The sequence below is a fragment of the Falco rusticolus genome, chromosome 13, assembly GCF_015220075.1.
Source record: "Falco rusticolus isolate bFalRus1 chromosome 13, bFalRus1.pri, whole genome shotgun sequence".
Taxonomy (NCBI): Eukaryota; Metazoa; Chordata; class Aves; order Falconiformes; family Falconidae; genus Falco; species Falco rusticolus.
This window is the reverse complement of record NC_051199.1, coordinates 4,164,962-4,191,728: the sequence shown is the minus strand read 5'-3', so window position 1 is coordinate 4,191,728 and position 26,767 is coordinate 4,164,962. Positions and strand designations below refer to the sequence as shown.

At 46.0% G+C, this 26,767-nt stretch overlaps 1 protein-coding gene across 2 annotated transcripts in view; it reads right to left on the bottom strand.

Moving 5' to 3' along the window:
- Positions 1-5,299: 5,299 nt before the first annotated feature.
- Positions 5,300-26,767, bottom strand: part of INPP5D (inositol polyphosphate-5-phosphatase D) — a 56,768-nt gene continuing 35,300 nt past the window's right edge. The window contains exons 6-28 of one of the 2 annotated variants that reach the window (XM_037406472.1): positions 25,817-25,904; positions 24,972-25,052; positions 24,722-24,793; positions 24,328-24,451; positions 23,126-23,232; positions 22,481-22,583; positions 21,464-21,660; positions 19,182-19,299; positions 18,546-18,642; positions 17,076-17,214; positions 16,275-16,383; positions 16,034-16,122; positions 15,715-15,796; positions 14,422-14,511; positions 14,144-14,257; positions 12,945-13,027; positions 11,813-11,900; positions 10,929-11,078; positions 10,072-10,165; positions 9,732-9,839; positions 8,812-9,084; positions 6,666-7,248; positions 5,300-6,338 (exon numbers count right to left, since the gene is read on the bottom strand). In XM_037406472.1, the coding sequence (XP_037262369.1) occupies positions 6,336-6,338; positions 6,666-7,248; positions 8,812-9,084; positions 9,732-9,839; positions 10,072-10,165; positions 10,929-11,078; positions 11,813-11,900; positions 12,945-13,027; positions 14,144-14,257; positions 14,422-14,511; positions 15,715-15,796; positions 16,034-16,122; positions 16,275-16,383; positions 17,076-17,214; positions 18,546-18,642; positions 19,182-19,299; positions 21,464-21,660; positions 22,481-22,583; positions 23,126-23,232; positions 24,328-24,451; positions 24,722-24,793; positions 24,972-25,052; positions 25,817-25,904 (2,992 nt within the window). In that variant the 3' untranslated portion in view covers positions 5,300-6,335. Of the gene's footprint in view, positions 6,339-6,644; positions 7,249-8,811; positions 9,085-9,731; positions 9,840-10,071; positions 10,166-10,928; positions 11,079-11,812; positions 11,901-12,944; positions 13,028-14,143; positions 14,258-14,421; positions 14,512-15,714; positions 15,797-16,033; positions 16,123-16,274; positions 16,384-17,075; positions 17,215-18,545; positions 18,643-19,181; positions 19,300-21,463; positions 21,661-22,480; positions 22,584-23,125; positions 23,233-24,327; positions 24,452-24,721; positions 24,794-24,971; positions 25,053-25,816; positions 25,905-26,767 lie in introns of those variants that run through there. The other variant, XM_037406471.1, reaches the window with a different exon arrangement.

Sequence of the window (26,767 nt, the reverse complement as noted above, 5' to 3'; positions counted from 1 at the left end):
AAGAGATGTGAAATGATCCTTCCCCTCTAGTCAGCAGGAGCAAGGCTCCTGGTGGAGGCGTGTCCAGCTTTAGTCAGCACGTTTCAGGAAAAGTGGAGAGCGTTGAAGTAGCCTTTGGTAGGAATGACCAAAATGTATAGAAGAATTGACCCAGAGGAAAGATTTGGGCAATTGGGATTGTTTAAAGAGAAGGCGGCTGACGGGAAGCATGAGTAGTGTGTCAACATGGCGTGTCTGAAAATTCAGACAATAACCTGATCTGCTTGTTCACAAGGGACAAAAGTAGACTTAAAGGGTTTAAAGCCCACCAAAAAATGCCCTCGAGAGATGGGGAAGGGCTGGTAAGGCTAATGACACTCTGAAAGAGACTGCCCGAGGAAGATGAGAAACTCCCATGTTTCAGGCCAGTTAAAAACATTCCTCTGTGAAGAATTTTACCCTTTGCTGGTATGGTGAATGGATTGCACAGGTCTCTTCAGGGTCCCTTCCAGCCTTCTGTGCTGAGATGGCCCTGTTGTGATTGACACTCAAGTGATAGAACAGATCATTGCTGAAAGGTGAGCAGAAGAGTTTCTGATATGATGTTTCCCTTTAGACACACTGCACGGTTGGACTGAAGCTTGGTGCTCGGATTCACTTGCTTCCTTTAATGCTTTCTGACTTACAACTGGAAATGTTAATTTTCTGGGAAGATGCTGATCACCAGTGTTCTTCCCAAAGGCTAAGTTAAATTCAAAGTTCCATTTTCAAATTAGGTTTTGTTTTGGATCTTCGAGTTTACATTTGAAAAGAGGGAACATTTCCCACATCTGGTCGTTCTCTTTGTGCTTACAAGCTATAATTGTGAAGATGCAAATTGCTGCAAAGTATGGAGCAGACATAATTTCAGTGCTAACCCTTCATCCTTTCTGTGGCAAAGGTCTCTTGTTTCTTTCTCAGTTTCTTTGCTGTCTTTCCTTCTTCCCTTTTTTGGGTCGACCTGTTTCTATTGGAGACAGCTTTTACCCACCACCCTGCTGCTGGATTCTCTCTCGTTCCACAAAGTCTCTACTTTGTTGGTTGCTTTTCTGCAACCTTTCAGCTTGTTGCTGGACCCCATCACCTTCATCCATTCCTATTCATTCATTCTTTCCTGAGCCCAACATTTACTACCCTGTTGTGTGCCATCTTTATCTCTATTAGTTATGATATAATCTAATGCTTTATGAGAGATTAATTTATTCTGTATGTAATCTAGACCAGACCTTGGGAAAAAAATGGCATAAAGTATTAATAATAACCATAACGTGTAGCAGATTACCATCCCTGGCACAGAATTTCATTTAAATATAATCACAGAAGCACAAAAAAATAGTTGAGGCTGGATGGGCCTCTAGGGATTGTCCAGTCCGGCCCCCAGATCTCAGCTAAGGATCATGGCTTGTCTTTGCGAATTCTCCTGCAATACTTGGTTTTTGAGAATACAGTTTTGATTACAGTTCTCTGAATGCTACAGAATGTCAGTTATTTTTGATCTACAAGGATACATTGAAGCCTTACCATGTGTTTGCAGCAATTGAGTCCTTTTGGGCAAAACCTTTTATTCATCTCGAAAAGAAACCAAAGAAAGCAGAATTGTAACAAAAATAAACCGTGGCTGCAATAAAGACTGGATTCATACACAGGACATTGTGAACCAGTGGATGGTTCTGCATGTCTAATGTACCTTTTGTTTAGCTGACGTGGGAGCTAGCACAAAGGTGATCTGTAAATAAAATTAATAAAACAGGATAATGGTAATGAATTGAGAACAGAAATTCAGGGAAATTTGGTGATGCATAAGATAAATAATTACCTCATTATGCATGAGAAAAAATATAGTAAATTACAGTAGGTACAAGGAAATCTTTTCTGTCAACCTGGGATTCAATGTGAAAGAATTTCTGAGAGACTTTAGAAGTTTTAACACAAATGCAATCCTAAAATACTTCTTATTAAGAGCCACATTTGAAACGCCAGCATGCGCACACTGTGGAATTGGAAAGGAGATCTTTTTCATATTCGCGGGAATAATAACCTGATGTTTGCTTATATGTCTAAAAAGAACATCTTGTACCTCTACAGCTAACACCTTTTCTGCACTGGGGAAATTTAGCATGTTGAAATGACTATTTAGATTCTGTAGCACTTGGATAATAAGCCCCCTTGTTGCAGGAATGCACTGGTGACTGCAGCATCTCTTCAGTAGCAGATGTGAGCAGCTATGTGAGACCGTTCCAGCAGATGTGAGCAGCTGTGTGAGACCGTTCCAGCAGATGTGAGCAGCTATGTGAGACCGTTCCAGCAGATGTGAGCAGCTGTGTGAGACCGTTCCAGCAGATGTGAGCAGCTGTGTGAGACCGTTCCAGCAGAACTGGACTCTTGCTTCAGCTGGGCACAGAAAATAAGGAAAGTCATCGACTCCATTAAATACTTCAGCCTCAACAAAACAAGCACCACGCAGGTGCAGCTGACGAAAAGACATGTAGAAGTGGCACTTAGGACATGGTTTTAGTGGTGGAGTCAGCAGTGCTGGGTTAACGGTTGGACTTGATGATTTTATAGGTCTTTTCCAACCTAAACAATTCTGTGATTCTATGACATGTGCCATGGCACCAAACTGTTGGTTGTTACCGCAGATCAGGAGAAGCCTTCACCATCACCTAAACTTTCCTAATGCACAGTCCACCCGTGCATCTCTGATTTATGTTAGCATTAAGGAATATAACAGATGAGGGTAGGTATTGGAGTATCTTTAACAAATGTCCTAGAGGGGAAAGCATGGATTTCTCTCAGGCAGACGTTAGGGAAATAAAAAATAAATATTTGGATATTTGCATTTCCCACCAATCTGTTGTGGTCTGGGGGCATTGGTTAGGAGATGTCTGGGAATTGCTGTGGGTCACCTTGGTCAGTTAGCTAGTCCTGACACCCGCAGTTTAATCATACCCAAATACCTGAGCCTTCAAGATGTTCTAAAAGTTAGATTGTTAGAGGGTGAGGGGGACTCAGCTCTGTTTTGGACAGTACATCTCTTCAATCGCATGAACTAATTTAACTGTACTCTCACAAGGACAACAGAAAAACGTGGTAAACATTTTAAAAAAACTTTCATTTTAAAAACAAATGTGGGGGATAGTGACTAAATGAGTAGTTTTAAACTGTGTAGAAATAAAAAGTGCTTGGCCCCAGCAGTATAGAGGCCTAAGCAACATCATTTCTAACAACCTTGAAATGATCCCCTCGCTATTTTGGAGTCACTAACTCATCTTAATTTGTTTTTTCCTTCTATTTTTCCTCCTCCTCGAGTTGTTTTCTGTAAGACCTACTTTACCAGGAAGGAAATATGTAGCCCAGTACAACATTTTAGGAAAAGCTTTAACAGCAGCCTGTGATAGTTTTACAGTTGAGGGGACAAGTAAGCTTGCATTAGATGCATCATGTGCAGGCAGGAAATGGGATTTTAAAAAGTTACTGTGTTCTACAACATCACATCCTGTAGCTGGGACCTTAAAGCATTTTTGACAGCTGAGTCTCCATGGAAATAAGTACACTAAGACTGCAGCTATTTTAAGAACTTAAAGGATGCTGGAAAGTTATGGATAGGTACTACATCTGGGGGAAATCAGTACATTTTTGGACAATTCATATTCTTCACTTTATGTCTTCTAGTCATACTGCTTATACCAACTTAATGGGACAAGACTGCAGAAAAATGTGCCTGGTTTGGCAAGAGCACCATAGGCCCAGGAACATGAGAGAAAGAAGAAACTTGTGTTCAGGCCCGGTTTCATCTGGTTCAGGACATGGTCAGTAAAACCAGTAGATACCATCTTAAAGGCTTTATGTCATAAAGTAAAACCAAACCAAAACAAACATAAGCACAAGACTGATTTGTTAAATTAATTTTTCTAATATTCAGGTCTGGCAATTTCCCACAGTTGGCGTTATCATCAACTCTACCATCTCAAGATACAGCTAGCCTTACCATAAAGACACGTATTATGCAGTGTCCCACTAGTTATTTTGCACCAGCCCATCTCTCACTCTATCTCTAAGCTGATCACCTTAGAACTCTCTCTTCTGCAGAGGCCTCGGAAAGCTCTTTACAGAGCCTTGTTATGCATATTTTCCACTTGCAAAAAGTGTGGTGGCATTTGCTGTCATTCCTGTCATAGACAGTAACTCAGACTCTCTTTGGAGCCACTCTCAAGCTGGGTAAGTAATGCATTTTTAGCATGGGAATAGTAATGTATTTTATTTCTGCTGGAAACTTGGCAGAGAGCTGCTCCCCCAGCAATATGCCTTTCTAAAGGACAGACCAAATCAAGTACCTGGATGTTATATTACGCCTTAGTAGGTCCAGTGTTCTCAAACTCTACTCATCTGCAAATCTGTGCAAAGCTTAAGCAGTATTCCTCCTTAGGAGAATATTTTTGCAAGAAGCTGTCCTTGCTTTATATCAAGCTTTTATTTTGCAAACTTTGGGGAATACACTTTCTTTTCTGCAGCTTAGGAAGTCAGTGGATAAACACAGAAAATCTGAGCCTGTCTCATTGTTGGGAAGGCAAAAACTATTTTGTAGAAACCCTGCCGTGTTTTCCATCTCCAAACATACAAGAATATGTCACGGAATGAGTAGAAACTGATCTAACTCTCCATATTGGACATAAAGCTCACCTGCTCCGGGAAGGTTTTGTTCGGTGGCCTTCTGAGTTCTTCTGCGATCTGGAAAAGTTAAATGCTCCCCAGGGCCAGGGAAATACCACAGCTATTGAATTATGGGGATTACACAGAGAGGATTCTGATGAATAAAGCAAGAGGAATGTAAGCCCAAAGCCTGTCTTGCTGACTTGTAGGTGAGAGAGCCAGGTGCTTCAGTAATGATGCCTTGAAACTCCAACGTGCATGGCAGAAAAACCTCTCTTTTAAAAAGATTTCTGCCTTACAGATTGTCCTCTTCCTCCCATTCTCACAAGCCTACACTTGGCCTCTTCTGCTCCATAAAATTACTGTGCATTTTCTGTAATCACACAGTTGGTAACTGTGCTTGCTAACAGGTGCTAGAATTTTTAAACCAGCTGTATCCATGAAGGGTCTGTGTACGCAGACAAACGCGTCCTCAGTCACAATATCGCAGTGGCATTGCTGTATCTTCCCTGCACTCCTTAGTGCCTTTGATGTTTCTTCTGGGCAGGGATTACTGTCACTGAGCAAGCTGGCGTAGCACCCAGCTAAGGCTGAGTCATGTTTCAGGCAGTTCTGAATTTTCAATAAAGAATGATCAGAAAGGTGACTATTTTATTTTTAAGTAATCAACATGGAAACAAGAGCAACGATTAAGTGACAAACAGGCATAGCCTAATTATAACCACGGCATTAATACTTAACATGAATACAACAGAAATTACAAGTATGTTAACATTATTTTTTCTCGGTCAATAAACAAAAGTGTACAGTAAGGTCAGCATTAATCTATTAAGAATGCTACAAAACCAGCCAGCCAGTGTCCTTCAAAACCAGAGTGCTTGCTGTGAGACAGGCTGGAGTGGCTGCTCTCTGTCCCTTCAGGCAGCTGGACTCCTCGGCTGCCTATGGACCCTGCCTATTCTCCCATTTCTGCATGTAGTTCTGATACTTCCCTTTGTTTAGGGGTACAAAAGCACTACCTGCTAGACAGAAAAAGAGCTCCAGTGCCAAGGGCCAGCCCTCACTCTGCATGAATAATGCATATATGCAGCCTAGGAGCTCACACGGAGGCAAAGCTGGCTCCATTGACAGTCTGTGACATTCATCAGTATCTGCTATTCAAACTCTTTTCCCACCCTCCCCTAGCTCCTCGCTACATGGATAGGACATGCTTTTGGAGCTGTACCGCTTTCTAAATGCTTTCTTTTACGTATCACTCTTTAAAAGGAATTCTGTAACACAAAATAAAATTTTTGCTTCTGTAGAAAGGGGGTTCTTTAAACACACCCCTTGCATCTTCTAGTCCTTATACCGTACCTTCCTCTTTTTCAAAACATTTACTAATACATGTACTTAACCACCTGCCTTTTACTAGAAGTACCAAAGTGACACTACAAAAGCCTAACCTGCATTTGGTATTGTGGTCCTGGCTCCTCTTGGTCTGAGCAACATAGGATAAACTTCTCAGATAGAACATTTCCAAAATCATAGAGAGGGATACACCCTCAAAAATAAAAAAACCCAGTCTTTTTAGAACCAGACCAGAGGACATCAGTGTGAACAAAGCAGTAATTGCCATCTTTCTTCTCATCAGGATTCCTCCTAGGGTGCCATCTGCCGTCTTGCTTTCACTGTAGAGACAAGAGAAGACATCAGCTTGTCTATCGTCAATTCTAAAAGTTTTGATGAAGACGGGAAAAAAAATAATCCTACAGCTTACTCAAGTGGGCTCTGTTTTTCTCCCAGACTCATTTACTAAGACCTCCCCTATTCCTCATCCAGCTCATGACATTCTGGGGAAAAAAACAAACAACCCACAACAAAAAAACCACCAGCCCCAAAAAGCTCGGTTAGGAAGGAAATAGAGTGAGGGTGCGGTGATTAAGCCAGTACTACTCTAGCAGTGTTCTTCTGTTATTAAACACTTCTACCCTGCCTTATTCCCACAAGTAACGCACCGGTGTAGTTGTCCTGCCAACTGGTCCCTCTTCCGTCCGATGCTTCGCGGCGTGTGGCAGCTCTGAACTGTCCCGATAGTCTCGGCCCTTGGGGTTCTGCATGTCCAGCACTGCCCGGCTCTTCGAGGGAAGGGGCGGCTTGTTCTGCTGTCCCTGGATGCTTGGGCTGACTTCAGACCTCAGTGGCTTGACTAGTTTTTTGAGCGGTGCTGAGTTTTCTGACAATGTAGTCATCTTTGGTTTGGCTTGAGTCTTTTCACCTGTATTCTTTTCTTCAGTTTGGCCGGAGCAGGTATAGGACCGAAATCGCTGTGTGGGGACCAGGAAAGGTGGTGATGGTTGTTTGCCGGAGGTCTTGCTGCTCTCGGGCTCCTGTGACTTTGTGAGATGACAGCTCTGATTAAGTAGTGGCGGCGGCAGCTGCTCTTTTCGCAAGGCCTTGGGGTAGTCCTGCTCTTTCTTTGATGCCACCTTGCCCTTCGAGCCCATAGAGCCGTACAGTGGGTTCTCAAACATCTCCGGCTTCTGCTGTCCCTCCTCCTGAAGCAAAGGCTCTGCTGTAGTTTTCCCCAATTCAGGCGGCCTACAGTCATCAAAGCAGCATAAAAAGGAGACTTGTAAAGAGCAGGGAAGAGACACTGATTTAAAGAAAAAATGAATAGGAAATGAGCATGATAAAAATTAAACTGATTGTGCAAAGGGGTAACAGGATAACAATGAAACTCGGGGGGGGGAACAGAATTGTGTGTTGTTTTTACTTTGTTTAATCATTATTAACATGACAGCAGGGAACAGATATGCATGGTACTGTATAAACTCCCTGCTGGACTACAGTCTTGTCAAAGCAGTTCTTGGCTTTTCTTTAAACTGAGCCAAAATGTGCCAAGTGCTTTGATGGCTCTGCGACACACATAAATCTGAATTTAAATATTAATAAGAATCTTCAGATCTGAAGAGACGATTGAGATGGCTGGCTGGACAGTTAACGTAAGAGCTCACATCATACTGTAGCGTTTTACAGCTAGGTCAGTCACTTGCTACCAGTGCTACACGGTATCCCTAAGGAAAGGATAGAACTCTTTAGTGCACCCAAATGCACAATATATAAGTAATAGCTATATAACGTAGGGTGAGACATTGTAGGTTCACAGCTGAGCCCTTTGAACTGAGGCTCAGACTGGAGTGACAGCACAGTTGTACAATGGGACAAGGGAGGTTTTGTGGGTTGTGTATGACTCGACCTGGCTGGCAAGGCTTTCACCTGGAGAACCACCACAATGCTTGAAAGATCAGCCACAATATCACTGATCAGAGTGGCACGAGGGAGAGTGGCACGTGTTCTTTGGGTGTATTCAAAGGAGTTGTGTTCCTTCCTTGCTTCGAGTTACATTCTGGAAGTCAGTACATGCAGGAGCAAAGAGCTGAGAGCATGATGAAGTGTTGTCAGGTACATAACAGATTGAGGCAGCGCTTGCAGCTCTGACTTCTGCAACTTCTGGCTTACAGAGAGAGACATCCATCTACCAGTGAACTCTAGCCCAGGCTCAGAAAGCAGCTGTCACTGTCAAGAAGAGGTCTGGAATGAGGACATTGATGGCGTACACGTGCTAAGGTAGAGTAGCTTCATCGCTTTACTAAGGTGGGGTATTTTCAATTGCTGGATGGAAATTCTGCATTAAGGCTTGTGATAGATGCAGCACATAGATGTTAATTTGTTTAGCAAGCTGGAAATTTGTATAGCACTCTAAGCAGAATTTCAGCTAAAGTACTTCACATATGACATGTGAAGGAGCTCTCCTTCCCATCCAGCGGAAAGATCTATGTCACACTCTTCCCTTTTCTTATTTGTTTCTACAGTCAACTCTGTAGTCTTCTCCTCTCTTGGCAGAATTAAACTTACACATATATTTTTGGCTTTCCTTTCACAAAAGTCAGAGGAACTACTACACTAGTTTTCTTTAAGTGTGTGGTATCTGCCCTTGTGACCTTCGCTTGTCTTCTTCTAATTCTACATATAAAAGATTGAAAGAATATGCTGCACCTTGAACTCTGCATAGATAATGAAACAGTGACTGTGCAGAACGACAGGAGAGAGGGGACGACAGGAGAGAGGGGACAAGTCCCAGTGCAAAACTCAAAGACTCACAGGTACTCTTGACTCCGACTACAAATGCTTCTGTTTACTGTAGGCTGGAGGGATGTTTTTGGAGATAGAGGCGACAAGGAGGGTGACGTGTAGGATGACTGACTCTGTCCCATTATGGACGTAGCCTCTTTGGGCTGCTGCTCATAGCTCCAGGGAGAAGGTGGCTGGTCTGGTGACGGTATCTGCTTAAGCTGGCTGGCTGCAGAGGGTTGCTGAGAGAAAGCAGCCATCCCCAGGTAGTTGGGGTTGCTGATGTCTGTGGGAGTGGAGCTGCTGAAGAGAAGAAATATTGTTGGGAAGATGCATGCAAAAATACTTTTATTTTTTTGTCTCCCTGCCAGCTACAAAGGAGTTAGTGCCCGCTGACTGCTTAGATTAAATACCACCTACTTTTTTCTTTTTTTTTTTTTTTTTTTTGTGACTGTTTGCTTCAGAATCAGAGAATACGTGGGAGTCCCATTAGTGCCTCCCACCCCTGGGTCACTGGAGAGGAAGCAGCTGGGCCAAGGCCACCTCCCCCAACCCCAAATAGTTCCTCTAGCTATGACAGATGCTTCCATTTCCAGGTTGCAGAGACCACCCAGCCTCTGCAGCCACATATAAGGGCTTCTATAGGTTTCTAGGCCCAGCAGTTCAGCTGGAAGCTGCAGCAGAATGGTTCCAGGCAAGAGGCAAATTCCAGCTCTGGGCAGCATTGTGCCCCATGGGAATAAGCTGCTGGAACAACAGGAGAGCCATTTGGCCTTTTGAGGTGTACCCATGTAGACTAGCAGGCAGAAGGCCTGCAAAGAAATGCCCTTGTGCAACAGGAGTGAGAGGACAGCCTCACCCACAGCACCCTACGACTGGGGAAGGATAAGGCAGGCGGTTTGAGCATGGCTCCCCACCCCAAGCGGGCACAGGGAAAGCAGCAAGATTACCGTAACATATCCTCCTTTCCTGGGTTGTCTGGAGACGAGGAAGCACTCCCCCAGTAGCGAGCAATGGCTGCTGCCTCTTTAGCCACCAGATGAGTAGATTTTGACTTTCTGTTGGAAAGAAAGGGGCCCTTTTTAAGTGGGGTGCGGAGACCCAGTCTGAGTAATGCTTCTCAGCTTTTGAAACTGCGCACAGAAGCACTGACCAACCCCGACCAGAGAGCCACAAGAGCAGCTTCCCAGTGCTCACCATGGCTATTAATACTGCTCCCACAGCAAGCCCAGCTTTGCGTTCATTGAGCCAACGAGTTTTCCGTAACCAACCTACCCCTTTGCCCTTTACCTGTTAGTTTGATCCCAGTCTTTGCTAGGCTCCGAGTTGCTGATGTTCTTTGGTTTCTGCCCAGCGATTTCATCACGTTCAATCTTGACAAAGTCTGAAGGAAAGAAAAGGCATAAAAGTGTGTTTTGGCAGCTTCAGAGTCTGATTGCCTAAGTTTTCTGTGATACTGCTTGTATTAAGGCATCTCTCTTTGTCTATCAGAGTGACAGACAGCTTTAAACAGTTGCTGCTATCGTGTTTTCAACTGCCCACTAATACATATGGTGTTTTGTTGACATAGGAAAAATGTGTGTATCTTGGAATACAAAGGTCCTGATCTGCCAAACAGCCACATACGGGTCATTTTACCATCAAGAGAGTAATAGTAAATGTCATGAGGCTGCTTTTGTACTCTGGAAGAGAAAAAGTAGCAAGGTGAAAATAAGCAAGGTTTGTGATCTTTTAGCCAAGGAGCTGCTCCCTGAGAGCCTCACATGCTCTTTGCAGGTGTTCCCCAGGATGACTGGAGCAGGGAGAGCTTTGGCACCTCTTCACATAACCACTGCAAGTGGAAATACGGTATCACCATTCAATAAAATCAGTATTAGTGACAGACAGGGGGCTCTCTCAGTCTGCTGAATTTACTTGGATGATGAAAAAGAAAAACCCAAATTGAATTGCTGTGTCTTTCTGGAAGAGTACAGGTATACCCCTGAGAACTAAGGATACTCACATCCTGCATTCAGCATCAAAAGATCTTGCCTCTTTGGGACTTAAAACACAGCCAGGATAATTTTCAATTCTTTGACAGTTATCAGAAATCTTTTGAGATGGATATTCTCTAGGGCAAGCATCGCAGAGATGATGTCGTTCCTTACCATATAGTTTCTCTCTCTGTTTTCCTTGTGATGTTTGTAACTTGATTTCACCTTGGAAGACCCCTGTTTTCTCACCATGGTGTGTCAGCACAGTATGGATAGGAACTAAGGATTCTGTTGCTTCTATTCGCAGGGCAATGCAGCCTTCCCCTAGAAGAGCACAAGGAGACAATGAGCCTGGGACTGAGAAAAAAAGCATTGAAATCTTCTTGTGTCAGTCATCTATTATCACTGTGCTGACAGGGCTGAGATTACTGGAGAGAATCTACTTTGGATCGCAGTAAGGAGTGTAATATCTCTTGAGAAAGCAGGGGCATTCATTTCACTTCTTTACATACGTGTGAAGGATTTGGGCATTGGAGACACCCGCAGGTGACTACAGGGTTCTGAGCTTCCATTACTGGTAAGGAACACATGAGCCTGTGGCTGCCATTTCAGTTAATGGGATTTTGGCAGAGAGCCTTCTGTGGACGAGCACTGCTGGTTAGAATTTGGAAGCAAGCGGCACTGACAATGACTTTTCTATAGCCAGGAGAAATGAATCAAGTAAGTGCAAGTGAAACAGGACCTGTATGTTCTGAATACACAGCACAGGAGCAGACTCCTGATTTAATTCCTGTGAAGTCCTTTATTTTTAAGCTGCTGCTCTTTTAGGGCTGGTAAAGCTCACAAAAATGGTTTCTTCTAGTTCATATTCCTGTAATCGTCATTACCTCACACAATATTGGCCACAATGTATTTTTATATGTATTGAGTTCTAAATCAGAAGTTGGAGCATCATAGATGTTCAGTCTGTAAGAGTTACTTCTCTCCCACTCTTTCGGTGGTTTGGAAAAATCTAAGTAGATTTTGACTCATCCAGAACTTTACAGCTATACATTTACCATAAGATTCATCACTGTCTGATGACTTAACGCTGATCAGGATGTGTTGATCCAGTAGGTATTCTGGGTCTGAAATAATTGGAGTCAGCTGCAAAGACAAGTTGATGTGGGTCAATACAATAAGTGGTCTACACGAACACAGTTCTCCCTGTGCTTCAGTCCCAAATGAGCAAAAGTCAGCTGGACAAACCCATTGAGGGTATCATGTCACCCCCAGGATTGGCCTCTGATGATGTTTGGAGATCTGTGCTAGAAAGCTACACACTTTTAGAGCCCACCCACTCTCACTCCCAGCACAGCAGGTAGAATGGTACAAATCAAACACTCATGGGCTGAGGTGCAGTTTTCTCCTGCAGTGCAGGACTGAAAATTGCTCTAGGAGGAAGTGATCTGGACTCTGATTACGCTCTGTTCCCAGAAATCTGTTTGGCTGTTGTTACAATCACTTATTGTAGAGGCATTCCCCAATCTCTCAGTGTAAGGCCATCTTTCCATAGTCAGCAGTTCTTCTTCTGAGCTATTCAGAAGGGTACTGACGTGCATATTTGCTCCAAATCCAGGAGCTCTGATAGTTCTTCCCGCTCTCACTGTGCCAGGAAATGGAGAACAGCTCTGATCCCAAGGACAGGACTTGTCTCTGACACTGATGCACAGAACACTACTTCTGGGCACTGATGGCCTTTTTAACACAGGTAAAAAATACTTGGTCAGCTTTTCTAAAAAATAGAAAAAACTTTGCCTGACAGGCAAGGAAGCTCCAGGGCAGAGTTACTTTTTAAGATGTTTGATCTTCCAGCAAAAACTGAAAAACTGGGCCTGCTTAAAAGACTTACCAGCATAGTTGTGTCCACTAAAAAGGTGAGAAAAAAGTCACACTCCTGAGTGACATAAATCACGCGCCAGCAAAATTCGTGATTAAGGATGAAAGTAACTGGCAAGTCCTTTCCTGCTTATAACATGCCCTGTTCAGCTGAAGCCCACCCTGCATTCTTACAGTCTCTTGAGTGTAAACAAGACTACAAGCATGTTCCTGGAAATAATGTTTTTATAAGGAAAAGATGTAATGTTGCTTATGGGATGCAAGTGGAAGGCTTCTGTTCCATATGGATATGGAAACACAGTCCCAGTTTACCTTTGGAAGTGCATCAGTGAACTTTACCACAAGTTCCCCTTCGTTCCCATCCTCATTTTCTCCTTCCTGGCTCTTTACAAAACCTGCAAAGTGATGAGAAAGTTGTTCACCAGAAGAGACAGTAAGAACTTGGCTACAAATTCTTTTCAGATGCTAGATCTGCAAAAGGCCTACAATTATTTTCCTGCTTGGGCAAAAGTCTTAAAAGCATTAAGAAGCTTAAAGTCTGAGCTTTGGGTGAATGTTTACACAGTAAATTTACAAGTGATTTTACTGGAGCATTGTTAAATGGTTTTATTTTACAGTTAAACTTGGCACTGAAAAGCTCAGCGCATACATGGACTGGAGGATAAGAACATGACAGCTCTTCCTACGCCACTCAAGATAGCACACTTTTGAAATTCTAATTTAAGATTCGTAATGCACTGTTTCCATAGAAATTTATGCAAATTTTGATACAGCCAAAAAATAATCTTTTATGGAACTGTCTTTGACACAGCGCTCTGACATGCGATAATGTGATGAAGCATACACCGAAGGCATGCTGTCCCACTTAGAGGAGCAGTCCTGTGATGGGGAATCGCTTAAAAAAACCACAGCAAGGGCATGTAGGCTCGCATTACATAAACAGCTGAGACTCAGCCCTGCAGCACAGGGACCGGGAATAAGATCTGCAGCGCTGGTAGGTACACAGTCCCATTTAGAGAATCAAATCACTATCTTTCACTTCTAAGTTGGTCCTCTGACTTATTCTTTTTTAAACCAGGGTAATTAAATTGTTTTTATTAGCATAATGCAGATGCTTTATTTTGAAAATATCTGATCCTTTGCAGCAGGCACGATTAGAAATTTAATCGATCAATATGTTGGCTAAGTAGCAATTTTCTGTGTGATCAGCAAGAACAACACGTGTTTCTCTTCAAGAAAGGAATTATGATATTGCCGAACAAGATGGAAGAAATTGTGGATGGCTTCATGTCGAAGCACAGACTGCAGCTAAATGGCTGTGGGGTTTGGCTTGCGTTGCTGACAGTACGGAATTACTTGTAAATGACAACAAACCTCTAGGACATCCCTTTTCTGCCTAGAACAAGTGATCCACACAGCTGTTTATTTATTTAGATCAAAGCAAGAGGAAGGGGAACTAACCCAAACAAGCAGGAAACTGACAGAGAGAATAAAGATGGGCAAACCCATACTTTCTAAGCAGCTAGAGTGAAACTCAATGTAGAACTTGGTCTGGGACTTGGTCTTCAGAGTAGCATAGCAGTGCAGGAACTCTATCTCCCCTTGAGAATCCGTGTACTTGGAGTCTAAGAAAGAGGAATGGAAAATAATGACATTTTCAGTAGGAGATAAAGAGAGGGCATTTTTGAGTGGACTCTTTTCAGAAGCAGCTTTTTCTTTCACAATATACAAAGCACCGCATGTTGTACCCAAAGGTGAAGGTAGCACACCTGCACCCAAAGCGACTAACCATTCTTTGAAACAAACTGTGAGGTGACTCCCACTTCAAAGGTGGCAAAGACAGGACTGTGGTCACTCGTCATGATGTCAGTGGTGCAGCCTGCCGATGAGAGAGGGAGGATAGTTACTGCCCTGCGTTTCTGCCCTGCTGCAGTGAGATCACTGCCATAGAAATATTATTCGGTAATTTTCCAGAAAACATAACTGTCACTGTGGTAACTCGTCTCTAGTCAGAAGTGTTTCTACGTAATCCCGTGTGACTATACAGGAGTGTAACTTTTTTGTCAAAATACATAAAGGTTTGGTTAAGGGGCAGAACTCTACCATATCATTTTGCAAGTGACTGTCAGTGTTAGATTCCCCCGGTACAAAAAGCACTTGCAGGCTTCCTGGTTGCCTCTGCAACGTGCACAGCTAATTAAAGCTCTGATATGGCAGGAAATCACGCAACATGCACTGGTGTTACTTCAGTGCTACAGCACAACTCATGGCCCAGGATTAACAGTGAGTGAGCAAGACCCTGAGGCGCCCTAAGCGCACACTGTGTTCCTGCCAGCCTGGCCCATTGAACAGAACAGCGCACAGAAGCAGGTGCCAGGCTCCCTGGAGGTGCTTATTTGACCACAGACCTCATCGTAGTCTCTGTCATCAGATCAGTGCACCTTATCCCCCAAGAGACTTCTACAGCCCTCTTCTCAATCCCATGCACAAGAAACCATCAATGTCATACTCAGACGCTTGAGCCTACATATAGTTGATGAAATTTCAGGAACTAGTATCTAAGTCTTTTTTTTTTAAACAGGTCCTGTGGGCTTCCTCTCTTCCCCGCACTGTGCTTTTGTGATGCTTCTGAGCCAGAAAGGCAACAGGCTCTTGGTACCGCAGTCCTTCTGGAATATGATTTGGTGCAAGAGAGATGTTTGCAGCTCCAACCTCTGCAGACTGGACTGTGTACACAGGGTCTGCCCTACTGTCACCATCAAGTGAGGAGCTCCTGATGGTAACTGCACAGGAAAAGTGGTCGTTGCCAAGAAAGAGCTGGTGTAAAGTGATCCTACAGCGTGGCCTAAAGGTGGACAGCTGCAGCTGTCTGAGTGGTATTCTGCACATAAAAGAATAACAGAATTAATTCCCAACCTTGTAAGGTTACAGGCAGGGAGAGTTGGCTCCGCTCTGCCTAGTTTAACATCAGGTCCCTCTATGCTGAGTGCCTGGCAGTGCAGGGAGATCCTACAGATTCTGCTCTGAATCATTTCCGTTTCAGACGGATTGCTTTGCTATCTACAATCTGTTATCTACCCACCATAGGACTGACACACAACGTGCACCATGGGGTATGATTTCCAGAGCACTCGATCACACCAGGATGGCAAATTGTACTTCATCTGCAAACCAAAGGAGAAGTGATGTCAAGAAGAAGGGAAAGGACCAGTTCACAAAAGAACAGGAAATTCACTTGCCCAAACACCATATATTTGTGCCCAATCTTTTTGTTTGTATTGACTCATTTCAAAACACTACAGGGGCAGAAAATGCACAGACTTTTTAGGTCACTTTCTTCTGCAGGATTCACTTTTCCCGCTCTGCCATGCACTTCTGAAGGAAAATCAGTTTCCACCTACCCCTGTAGCTTTTTGCTTGGTGTAAGCATACTTCTCCCGGGTACCTCTTTCAAAACGGTAGGTCGGAGCAAAAGTAATCTCTTCTTCCTCTAAAACAGAGAGATAGCTCTGTTACCTGGCCTCTTGAGAACCCTCCCCTGGGCAAGACAGCCACTGCTCTGTACACCCTGCCCCCAGCAAGTCTCGCAGGGAAAGTTGCTGGAAATGGGAGAGGAACCTGCCAATAAATTCAGAATCTTACCGAACTGCAGAAACACCTTTTGGTCCTTTCTCTCTATGAGAAGCTGGTCGAAAGCCAGCAGCTCCGGATACTGCTGCTGCCTGATCTTCTGGATAATATTCTCTGCTTCCTGCCAACAGGGAAACAGCAGAGCTGCAGATGATGCAAAACCTTCTTCTAAATACTCCCTTCGCTGGTGAGCTAGCAAGTGCTTCTCAACTGTTTCACAGCGCCATACCCCCTGCCACTTCCCCATCTTTCCCTTCACTGAAAGGCAGGCCCCAGTCTTTGCTGCGTGGCTGAGCATTTGTCTATCAAAACAGGCATCAAAATGCCCACACATCCCCTACACACGCATATATACGCACACACACAACCAGATGCACATCAACACCAGGCTTGCTGTTGCCTACCGCCTACTGAAACCTATCCAGTATTTATTATGGCTTGCCTGTTTCTGAAGGCCTGTTCCGAGCCATTAAAAGCTAACTGAACGGAGCAGAAAGGCAATCTCTGGATCAAGCTGTTCGGGGACAGATGCTCGCTCACAGTGGGAACCAGAGCTGGGAGGTTTGGAGAAGCGATGCTGCCTGCAGCAGCAAAGTGTGCCAGACGGCTTCCTGGGTCCATTAATCCTGGGAGAGGGCAAAGGGGAGTTCCTCACTCTCCCCCAACTGGTGTCACACTCGTGCCATGGGGATCCCTCCTGCCTCCCCCCTTTCTGCCAGCCCTTCTGCCACGTTGCCCTAGACTAGCAAAAGATAGCGCTTCTACAGCAACACAGTATTTTGCCTCTCCAGGGATTCACGCAGGGTCCCTAACCGTCGGGGGCTGTTCCACACGGTAGTTCAAGTCTCCCAGCCAGAAAAGATGAGTAAAGCGATGAGTGATGTTAAACGGACTCAGTTTCTTATCTCCCAGCGTCAGGAAGCGCAGGATGTTCGTGTAGTTCTGGTTGCGTCTGTCAAGACAAGAAACATCTGCCTGACATACTAAATTGCCATGCCATTTCTGAACGCCTGGGCCGTCAGGGACTGCCACTTTACTAGGCAGGAACCGATTTGGCTCCACATCTAGAGAAGAGCAGATCAGAAGCCAAGAACTTGCCACCCCTGCCTGGCAACTGCCCCTCAGCAGACAGGCCCAGGTAATGTGCTCGCTGTCTCCTGGGGAGCCAACCTACTTCGTGCAACTAGTAATGCAGCGCAGCTCTTGTGCTGCGGCTTGCGGCGTGCGTGGGCTGGGGGGCAGGAGAGCAGCCTCTGCGTGAGGAGGGCATTTACAGCAGCTCCAGGCTGCTCTAGGTTGGCTGTCAGACTGTTTCCACCTGAATTGAAAGGCTGGAAAGCTGTCCTAAAGCCACTTTTGTTGACTCCTGGGTCTGTGCTTTTCTGAGCTGCATGTCCTAGAAACCCAGCATTAGACTGTTGCCTTCAGATTTCAGCAGCAAACACATAACTAGATTCTGGCAGCTATTCCGGGCCCTGGGGAACTCTTCCACAGAAGTTAACTCCATCAGTGGCAAGGACCCTGTGCAGAAATCCCACACCATCTGCTTTCTGGGTCTTGGACTGGGAAAGATGGCAAAGCCAACCTCTCCATTTCAAGTCGTCTGTGCTTTCAAAACCACTCCTTCCAACTGCTCCAGCTCCTCCCGGCGTGGGCACAGATCTCCCACCAATGTCGGGATCTTTGCCTTCCAGTCCTGTGGTGCACAGAACCTGCCAAGACCATGGAAACTCATTTCACAGCTGGGTGTAGAGAATTAGCCACCGTGGAGATACTTTTGTGCTACATCCCTCCCTCCTGCTATCCCTGACAGCATGCTCTGCCTGGCAGGATCTTTCCCAGCTGTGCCCCAGGGCACACCACAGCTCCCATGTCCCAGCACTACAATGCTGAGGAGGCAGATAGTTCCCTTCAGCACGTTATTCTGGGATGGGAAACACCTTCCCACACCTCTCCAAAACCCTGTCGATCAGGGAGCTGTTTTCCTCATGTACTGGGCTTGCACGACAGGTCACACAAGTGTTGAGCTCAACACTTACACTTGGCTCGGAAATAATTTTGCTGCACCCATGTGGTATGGCCATATAGCAGAAGTCCCTCATGTAAAGTACCACAGTAAGCAGCATCTTTAGCACAGATTGCCCTCCCAGGAGACATTGAACAATTTTTTTATGGTCAGGAAAACATGCGTGTGACTATTTAGTGGGCCTTCCTTCCAAACAGGGCCCAGAGAATTTCACCCTGTGTCAACAACCATTTTTGAGAGAGCAAGATGTATCTTACCTGTGTTTCTTTTCACTTCCTGAAGTCAAATGGCTGTTAACAAACCCAAAGGAGGTTCCATTAAACATGAATGACACCCCCACAGCTCCTTTATTACCTGGAAAAGGATAAGCCAAAAATGTCAAAAAAATCCATCCACCTCCAGGCTGAGTCTAGCAAAGATAAGAAAGCACCTAGCACATCTTCAGTGAAGGGGAGGATGGAGAAGAGAAATAAGGTGACTTAATCAGCACAGAAAGAATTAGTACATACAGCACAGATTGTGGAAAAAAATTTTCTAAGAATGCTAAAAAAAAGTAGTTGAAGGGAAAGAAGTTCAATTTCCTTGTGAAACCCAAGAAAGAGCAATCCAACAGCCAAACCAAAGAAACAAAGGCGTTTCCTGGGAATATAAATAAATATACATATATTATATACACACATGTGTATGCTAAGTATAGACACAAGTAGATTCCCTCTCTTACAGGCAGAGTAAGAGATAATGAGTGCTGGTGGGATATAACTTTAGTACCACTAGTGTCACATAAATGTAGTCAAAGGAGTCCTGTTGAGAAAAAGCTGTTCCGTTTCAGGGACAGTGCTGGCACAGACTGAACAGGTCTCAGTCCTCTGGGCAAGATGGGGTCTGTTCCTCACCCAGCGTGTTTGCGATGCCTGTCTTCACGTTGTCTGTGCAGATGTGGCTGATGCGGTTCTCATGTTCTGGCTTGGCCAGTACAACAATCCTGATGTTCCAGAGAGTATGGATTGCTATCTGCAGGGATGGAAAGGTTAGAGGTTGTATTTCTGCACATACCTGTGGAGCTGCGCTGCAGCTGCAGCCTTCCTGACTCCTCCTGTAGTATTTCTACACAAATTTTCTTCTCGTGCTCAGGATATGCTTTCAGTCATTTTAATCAAAGGTGGGAGGAAGGACCTACCTATTTTCCAGTGCCATTTTCTAGTTAATCATTGGATTGCCTTGCTTGAACAAAATACAGTTTCCCAATCACCATGAGAATCGTAAGTCCTGCTGTCCTGCGGCCTTCCAGATATGCTTACATTTCTTTCTTGACATCAAGACAAGATGCCCGTGGGGCACAGCAGCCCCCGGCAGCGCTACAGGCTGGGGCAGGGGGCTGGGAAGGGCCCGGCGGGACAGGGCCTGGGGGGGCTGGCTGGCCCGGCTGGGCGGGAGCCCCCCGTGTGCCCAGGTGGCCAAGGCGGCCAGCAGCGGCCTGGCTCGTGTCCCAGGCCGTGTGGCCAGCAGGGCCGGGGCAGTGCCCGTCCCCCTGCGCTCGGCACCGGTGCGGCCGCCCCTGACTCCTGGGCTCAGGGTTGGGCCCCTCAGGGCCAGAGGGACATGGAGGGGCTGGAGCGTGTCCGGAGACGGGAACGGGGCTGGGGAAGGGTCCAGAGCACAAGTGCTGTGAGGGGCGGCTGAGGGAGCTGGGGGGGTTCGGCCTGGGGAGGGGGAGGCTCAGGGGGGCCCGTATGGCTCCCTATGGCTGCCTGACAGGGGCTGCAGGCAGGGGGGGTCAGGCTCTGCTCCCAGAGAACAAGTGGACAAGAGGAAATGGTCTTAAACCGTGCCAGGAGAGGTTTAGATTGGAGATGAGGAAAAACTTTGCCACTGAAAGGGTTGTCAAGCTCTGGAACAGGCTGCTCAGGGAGGTGGTGGAGTGACAATCCCTGAAGTGTTCAAAAAACCGCATAGATGCAGTGCTTAGGGACATGGTTTAGTGGTGGGCTTGGCAATGCTGGGTTGACTGTTGGACCTGATGATCTTAAAGGTCTTTTCCAACCTAAATGATTCTATGATTCTATCACTGAAACTCAGCAATGTCCAAACCCGGTCTTAATAAAGTTCAGTCTTCTATGACTGTGCCTGCGTGCTGTTACATCCCGTTTTGAAAGTGCAATAGCCTATGGTGAGATCTAAGCTACAGCTGGCTCAAAGTTTTATAATCTCCTCCTCTATGAAGGTCAAACTATCACCATCACTTGACTCAAGTGCTCAGCATCTTCCCCTTGCTCCCAGCCTGGCAGGCAGGGGAGCTTCATGGCAGGGTCCCTGCTTTGGCAGTGCTGGGGGTCACTGTCCATAGCAATATGCCCATCTAGCCAGCGCCAGGGGAAGATCAAGAAGTTGTCCATGGGCCAGCAGTGTGCCCTTGGAGCCAAGGTGGCCAGTGGGATCCTGGGGCGTGTTAGGAGAGTGGCCAGCAGGCGGAGGGAGGTGATCCTGCCCTCTGCTCTGCCCCGGTGAGGCCACATCTGCAGTGCTGGGTCCAGTTCTGGGCTCCCCAGTTTAAGAGAGACAGGGAACTACTGGAAAGGGTCCAGCGGAGGGCTACAAAGATGATGGGGGACTGGAGCATCTCCCTGATAAGGAAAGGCTGAGAGAGCTGGGGCTGTTTAGCCTGGAGAAGAGAACACCGAGAGGGGATCTTATCAATGACTACAAATATTCTTAAGGGCAAGTGTCATGAGGACAGGGCCAGATTCTTTTCAGTGGTGCCCAGAGACAGGACAAGGGGCAACAGGCACAAACTGACACAAAAAGTTCCTTCTGAATATGGGGAAGATGATCTTTACCTTGAGGGTGACAGAGCATTGGCACAGGCTGCCCAGAGAGGCTGTGGAGTCTCCTTCTCTGGAGACATTCAAACCCACCTGGATGCGACCCTGTGCAACCTGCTCTAGGAGACCCTGCTTTAGCAGGGGGCTGGACTAGGTGATCTCCAGAGGGCCCTTCCAGCCCTGACCAGTCTGGGATTCTGTGATCTCACAGAGTCCACAGACAGATTCAGTTCACTCTCCCTCAACCAAATGCAATGATAATAAAGGGAGGGAAGGGGAGGAGGTATAGGCAAAATGCCACTTATTTCTCTGTTTCTTTCTCTGAGTTATGTGCAATAGCTGGAATAGCCCCTCACCACTTTGAAGCTGATACTGGTGATTTCCTGCAGGGATTGTCTCAGGGTCTCCAGCCATTCTTTCTCCCCTTGGGGATCCTCCTGGGTGCCAATCACATAGATGTCATGAGGAATGTAGTCAGCAGTGTCATCACGGGTCTTCCCCTGCCCCTTGGAGAGAAACCAGGAGGTGATCTTCTTTGGGGGAGGTGCAGCACCTTTTGTTAACAAATCAAACACCAAACTAAGTCAGAGTGTGTTCTGTCAAACCCAGGATATAGACAACTCACGGGGACAGAAATAACAGGCTTCACATTCACTCCGTCCCCTACCAGTTTCACACCAGCCAGGGCTCACTGTTCGAAGATGATGAAGACGTTAACGCCACCTGACACACTGATGAAGGAGTGACTCTGTTCTGGCCACCTTCCCCGGTTTCAGTAGCGTGCTGAGGGTAGCCATGTGTAAAGGAGCTGTACTCCTGGCCTGCCACTGCCTTTATCTTACCCCTTAAGTATGACTGAGCACAGACAGCTCAGCTTACAGCAGTTTGAACCAGGCTTTTCTCCCAAAATGCGAAAAATAACTCAAACTCCACTGTCCTCAGCTACACCCTGTCCCCTTCTCTAAATATTGCAGATGCTCAGCTCTCTTCCCAGGCTGGACACACAGTCCCTAGTCATTCAGAGGCAGCTGATGTGCAGCTACTGGAATTGCTCCCGCCCTTTCTGCCAGGTGGAGGATAGCTCACACTGCTGCACTTGCTTCATGTCAGCCACAATTCCCTGTCTTTGGAGGAATCCTTCAGCACCCATCAGGGCCAACTTTACGGCCCTTTGACTGGAACTATAAGAAGTGTCAAACTGCATGCAAGAATAAGCCTAGAGATCAGCTCTTTCCCTGTCCCAGTGGAAAACAACCCTGGCGTACAGATCTGCTACAGAACAAACATGGTGTCTGGAGCTCATCATCATGGCAGGTGAGCACACAATTTGGCAAGTGTCTGAAGGAACACCCATGTCAGAAGGGAGCCCATACCCATATTCCAGGTCCCAATGAAGATGGTGATCATATCAGGCTCTGGTTGCTCCGAGTGTTTATTCTTCATCTGCTGCAGAAGTTGGCAGAACCCTTCTCTCTTCTAGACAGGGAGGAGCAGAGACAATTAACAAGATGCTTAACTCCTCCAACACGACCTCTTGAGAAAAACTAGCTGAGCCAGGAAATTCCCAGCACACTTGAAGGGCTGATTAGCTCTCCACTATCCTGAAACCTTTGAAGATGCTGTCTTTCCTGTAGTACTTTATTAGGTACTTAGCTTGTGCATTACTCTAACGATTGCCGAGCTGGTCAGAAGACAGCCTGGACTTCCCTCTGGTTTGCCTGTATGAACCTTTTTCCAGCCACCCTCACATGACTCCTTGCCTCTTCTCACTGCTTGCTGATATTCTGTTCTCCTGCCTCTGTGACAGCACCTAAGCATGGCTGCCCTCTCCAGTATCTCCCTTCACATGGAACACTTGTTCATTTTCTGGATGCTTCCAGAACAAAGGAGAAATTTCATTTTCGCAAAGCCAACCACCATCCTTCAACAGTTCATCTGTCTCCCAAGGAACGCCCCTTGTACCCCTCCCACCCAGGTACCTGTGCCAGGCTGGCAGGAGGGAAACGTTGTGTATGTACCTTGGAATCAGAAAAAACATATTCCTTCCGCTGCGTTTTTTCCTTTTCTGTTTCCAGCACAATCACCAGTTTGTTAGGGACCTTCTGGGACTTGATAAGCTGCAAGACTAAATGGAGACTGGGTGTCAGGAGCTGCAGTCACTGAAACTAGAATCCCACCAGAACTAACAGGATGCTGCTTGCAGGCTCAGGACGTATGTGGTCTTTTAAGCCTGAGGCTCACTTTGCCCCACATCACTACATTTTAATGTTGCTTAATTCTGTTCCCTGTAGGAATAGATTTGGATTCTGAAGTGAAGAGGAGCTGCAAAACTCATTCTGCCTGGAGCTCCCGTCCATACCAAGCCCTGCAGTGTGAAGTGGCTTCCTGCAGGCAATATCTCTGTATCCTCAACCAGCCTACACGTATTCCTTCCCCATCTGTGAAAAAGGAGGTAAGACCTCATTTGGTGGTAAAGGTGGTTCCTCCCTATCTAAACCAGCAGCTAAGTAATTATGAACACCAGGTGGAGAAAGCCATAAGTGAAAGCTAATCTTTTCAATCACTGCCAGCAACAGGTTGATTTTCCAGTAGGAGAGAGCCCAAGGGCACTGTTTACTCTGATAAATCCTAGCCTGTTTGGCTCACTCTCAGTGAGCTGCCTGTCCAGAAACACAAGAGGAAAAGAGGGAAGTTGTTTGAATTGGGCCTTCACAGACCAAACTGGCACAGCTCATCAGTAGAGATATTGATTCACATCAAAAAAAAAAAAATCAAGGGGAAATTAACTGAAAAATGTTACTGAAACAGAGTATCTGGCTTTTTACCATCAAAAATCATCACAGAAGTCAGTATGTTCCTGCAGAATGTTTTGGGGTTTTTTTTTAGTGACTTGCTTTTCAGCAGAAAATGGTCTATCACAAACAGCTCCATGTGGAACCTTCTATCAAAACCTGCTCCCTTGCTACCTGCTACCACTGGCTTCACTGTGGTGAAAAGATCTGTGAAAGTTAATTACCCCAGTATTGATTCCCTGCTCTCTGCAGGTCACTTTGGAGATAGGCAGGCTAGACTGACTGGAGCCTTGCACAATGTCCAGGACCTAGCAGAAATATTTGTACTCTGGGCCAAACCTTGCCCTCAGTGAGGCCAAAGGGAATCCCTCCCCATCATCTAATGGAGCGAGACTCTAGTCCAGCGTTTGCAAACTTAAGCATCTTACTTTTCTTGTGGGTGTAAAACTTGTCTTCTGGACCATCCTTAGCTCTCTTGATAATCAGTTTTCCCATTTCCACATCAACCTTGAGATGTATTTTGGAGAAAATTCCTAGGGAGTCAGCTTTCACCTATTGGAAACCAGAGATTTTTCATAAGCTATCTTCGACACTTCAGTCACTTATTACAAATGCAACAGTTGCCTGAATTCATGGACACATATCGTCATTATGCCAATCTCACTAGACATCTCTTAAGCATTTACATGGTGCTAAACAGCATCCAGGAATAGCTGTTATCTCTGTGGCAGCACAGCAAAGTTCCCAGGAACTGAGATACCGACAAATGTGCATTACTGTCCTTCCACACCGTGATCAGCATTGTTAAAGAAGTATGTTTACCTCAAAAGTGACAGGGGGGATAAGGGAGCGCCGGTGTGTTGAGTCAGGACCTTCAATCAACAATGTTTTCACCTGTAAAAGAATTTATCTGTACCAAATTGTGTTTGGTGATTCTGCACTACATTGAGAGTAATGAAGTCAGAGCAAAGAAATCTCATTGCAGCAGAGGACTGAACTGATGATGAACAAGAAGCATAACTAGAGGGAAAAGATGACAAGAAAATAATATAAAATAGCTTTAAAACTCTACCTTTTCTTCAATGGAAGACAGCAAAGCAATCAGCTGATTGAGTTTCAATACAATATTGACTGGACTAGCTTCACCGAGCATCTGATAACCACAACATAGGGAGGGAGGGGAAGGGGGAAAAAAAAGAAAAAGAAAAAAAAAAAAGAGAGATGCATAATTACCAAACCCACAAGAGCATGGCCTGGAAGCGCAGCAGCCTCGCCCCAGGAGCGCCTTGCACACAGAGTAAGGAGTAGCACTTGTGCCTCTGCCCTCTGATCCGTAATGGGAAGAGCTCAGAGTTTGGCTGAACATGCAGAAGTATGGGAAGGTGGAAGGACAAATCTGCAAACTTTGTCCATAAGTTAGAGGCAGCTGGGCATGCAAGGCAGTCAGTTCGCTGTTGGGGGACAGGTTTCCATGACCAGGTCCAGGCCTCAACATACAGAAGTCCTGGGCTTTTGGTTTTCTGGGCTACTGGCAGGGAGGGAAAGGTCACGGGACTTAAGTGGACTTGGGGAAGGAAGGATTTGGCAGTGAAACATCCTGGAGCAAAGTTTATGGAAAGAGAAATGTGCAGTCCTCTGAGGAAGCATGGGGAGATGGAAGTCCTCAGGCAGTTTGCTGCACTTTCCGCTGGGGCAGGAAGGGTGAGCAGGCAGAGGGGACTACGGGATAAGTGACACTGTGGGGATATAACTCACTGTGTGCCCTCTGCACTGCAGCCAGCCAGAGGCTAGAGAGAACAGAAGTGGTAACGGACCATGTGAATCCCACCGGTCATGGCTGTGCAGCCAGAACCCCCTGTGCCGACAGCCACCCCCACGCCTCTCTCTTCTCCTTTTCCCACCTTCCAGCCAACTTACTTGTGAGCGCTGATGGATACCAGGGTGCAGCTGCTGCTCAAACACCTTCTGGATGGATTCCAGAGATGGGAGAGTCCTAGAGGCTTCACTGGGAACAGAGACAGGGCAGAGGTCTAAGGCTGTGGCCGGCTCCCTGGGTAGGTTAGCTCTTGGTCTTGTTGGACAACGCCACGCAGCAGAGATGGCACACATTCACGCTAGGCCTGCTGTCACCACGTGTCATGTTCTTGTCCTCTGCTGCTTCCTACCCTCTGAACTGGTGGGATGGGTGACGAGAGCATGTCTCACCTGCCTTAGTGATGCTGCCAACCAAGGCAGTTTAGAGTTAGGCAGCTGGCATTGCCTTGCAATGGCCGAAGCATGGGCATATTGCCTGTTCTTTGGGGTTTGCTTTGGAGGTGGTAACTTCCTACATCTCCCCAGAAAGATGTTCCAGTCTAGGCCAGACCTGAGGACACTGTAAAACCAGCATCAACCCAACTATGCCAACTCATAGATCAAAGTGCACTCAAAAAATCTCAAAGCCCAGCGAAGCTGGGTGCCTATGAATGCTGCAGCAGCAGAGGCAGCTCGGTTTTGCACAGGTCTTGTGCAGCTGCTGAGGCTAATGCAGGATGCCAGGGACACCATGCAAAGAGGAAATTAATATTTAGATTTTTTAGCTCACATGACAAAAAGGGGCTGGGCACAGCAAGGGGATGGAAAAGGCAGCCTTTAATCTCTTGAATGAGAACCATTTGCAGGTTACAATGAGATTCCTTCAGCATTTCCCAGTTAGATTCCACAGGATGCTCATTTGTCAAAGCGCTGTTGTATGAATTTGGCACAGAAGCCGCTCTCCGATAATGACAAGACTTATCACGGAAAGACTAGCCAGGGAGTGCAGGTCAAAAGGAAGGTGATGGTGGGGAGCAGCACTAGGATGCTTGCATTGTGCCTAGTCAAGAGTGG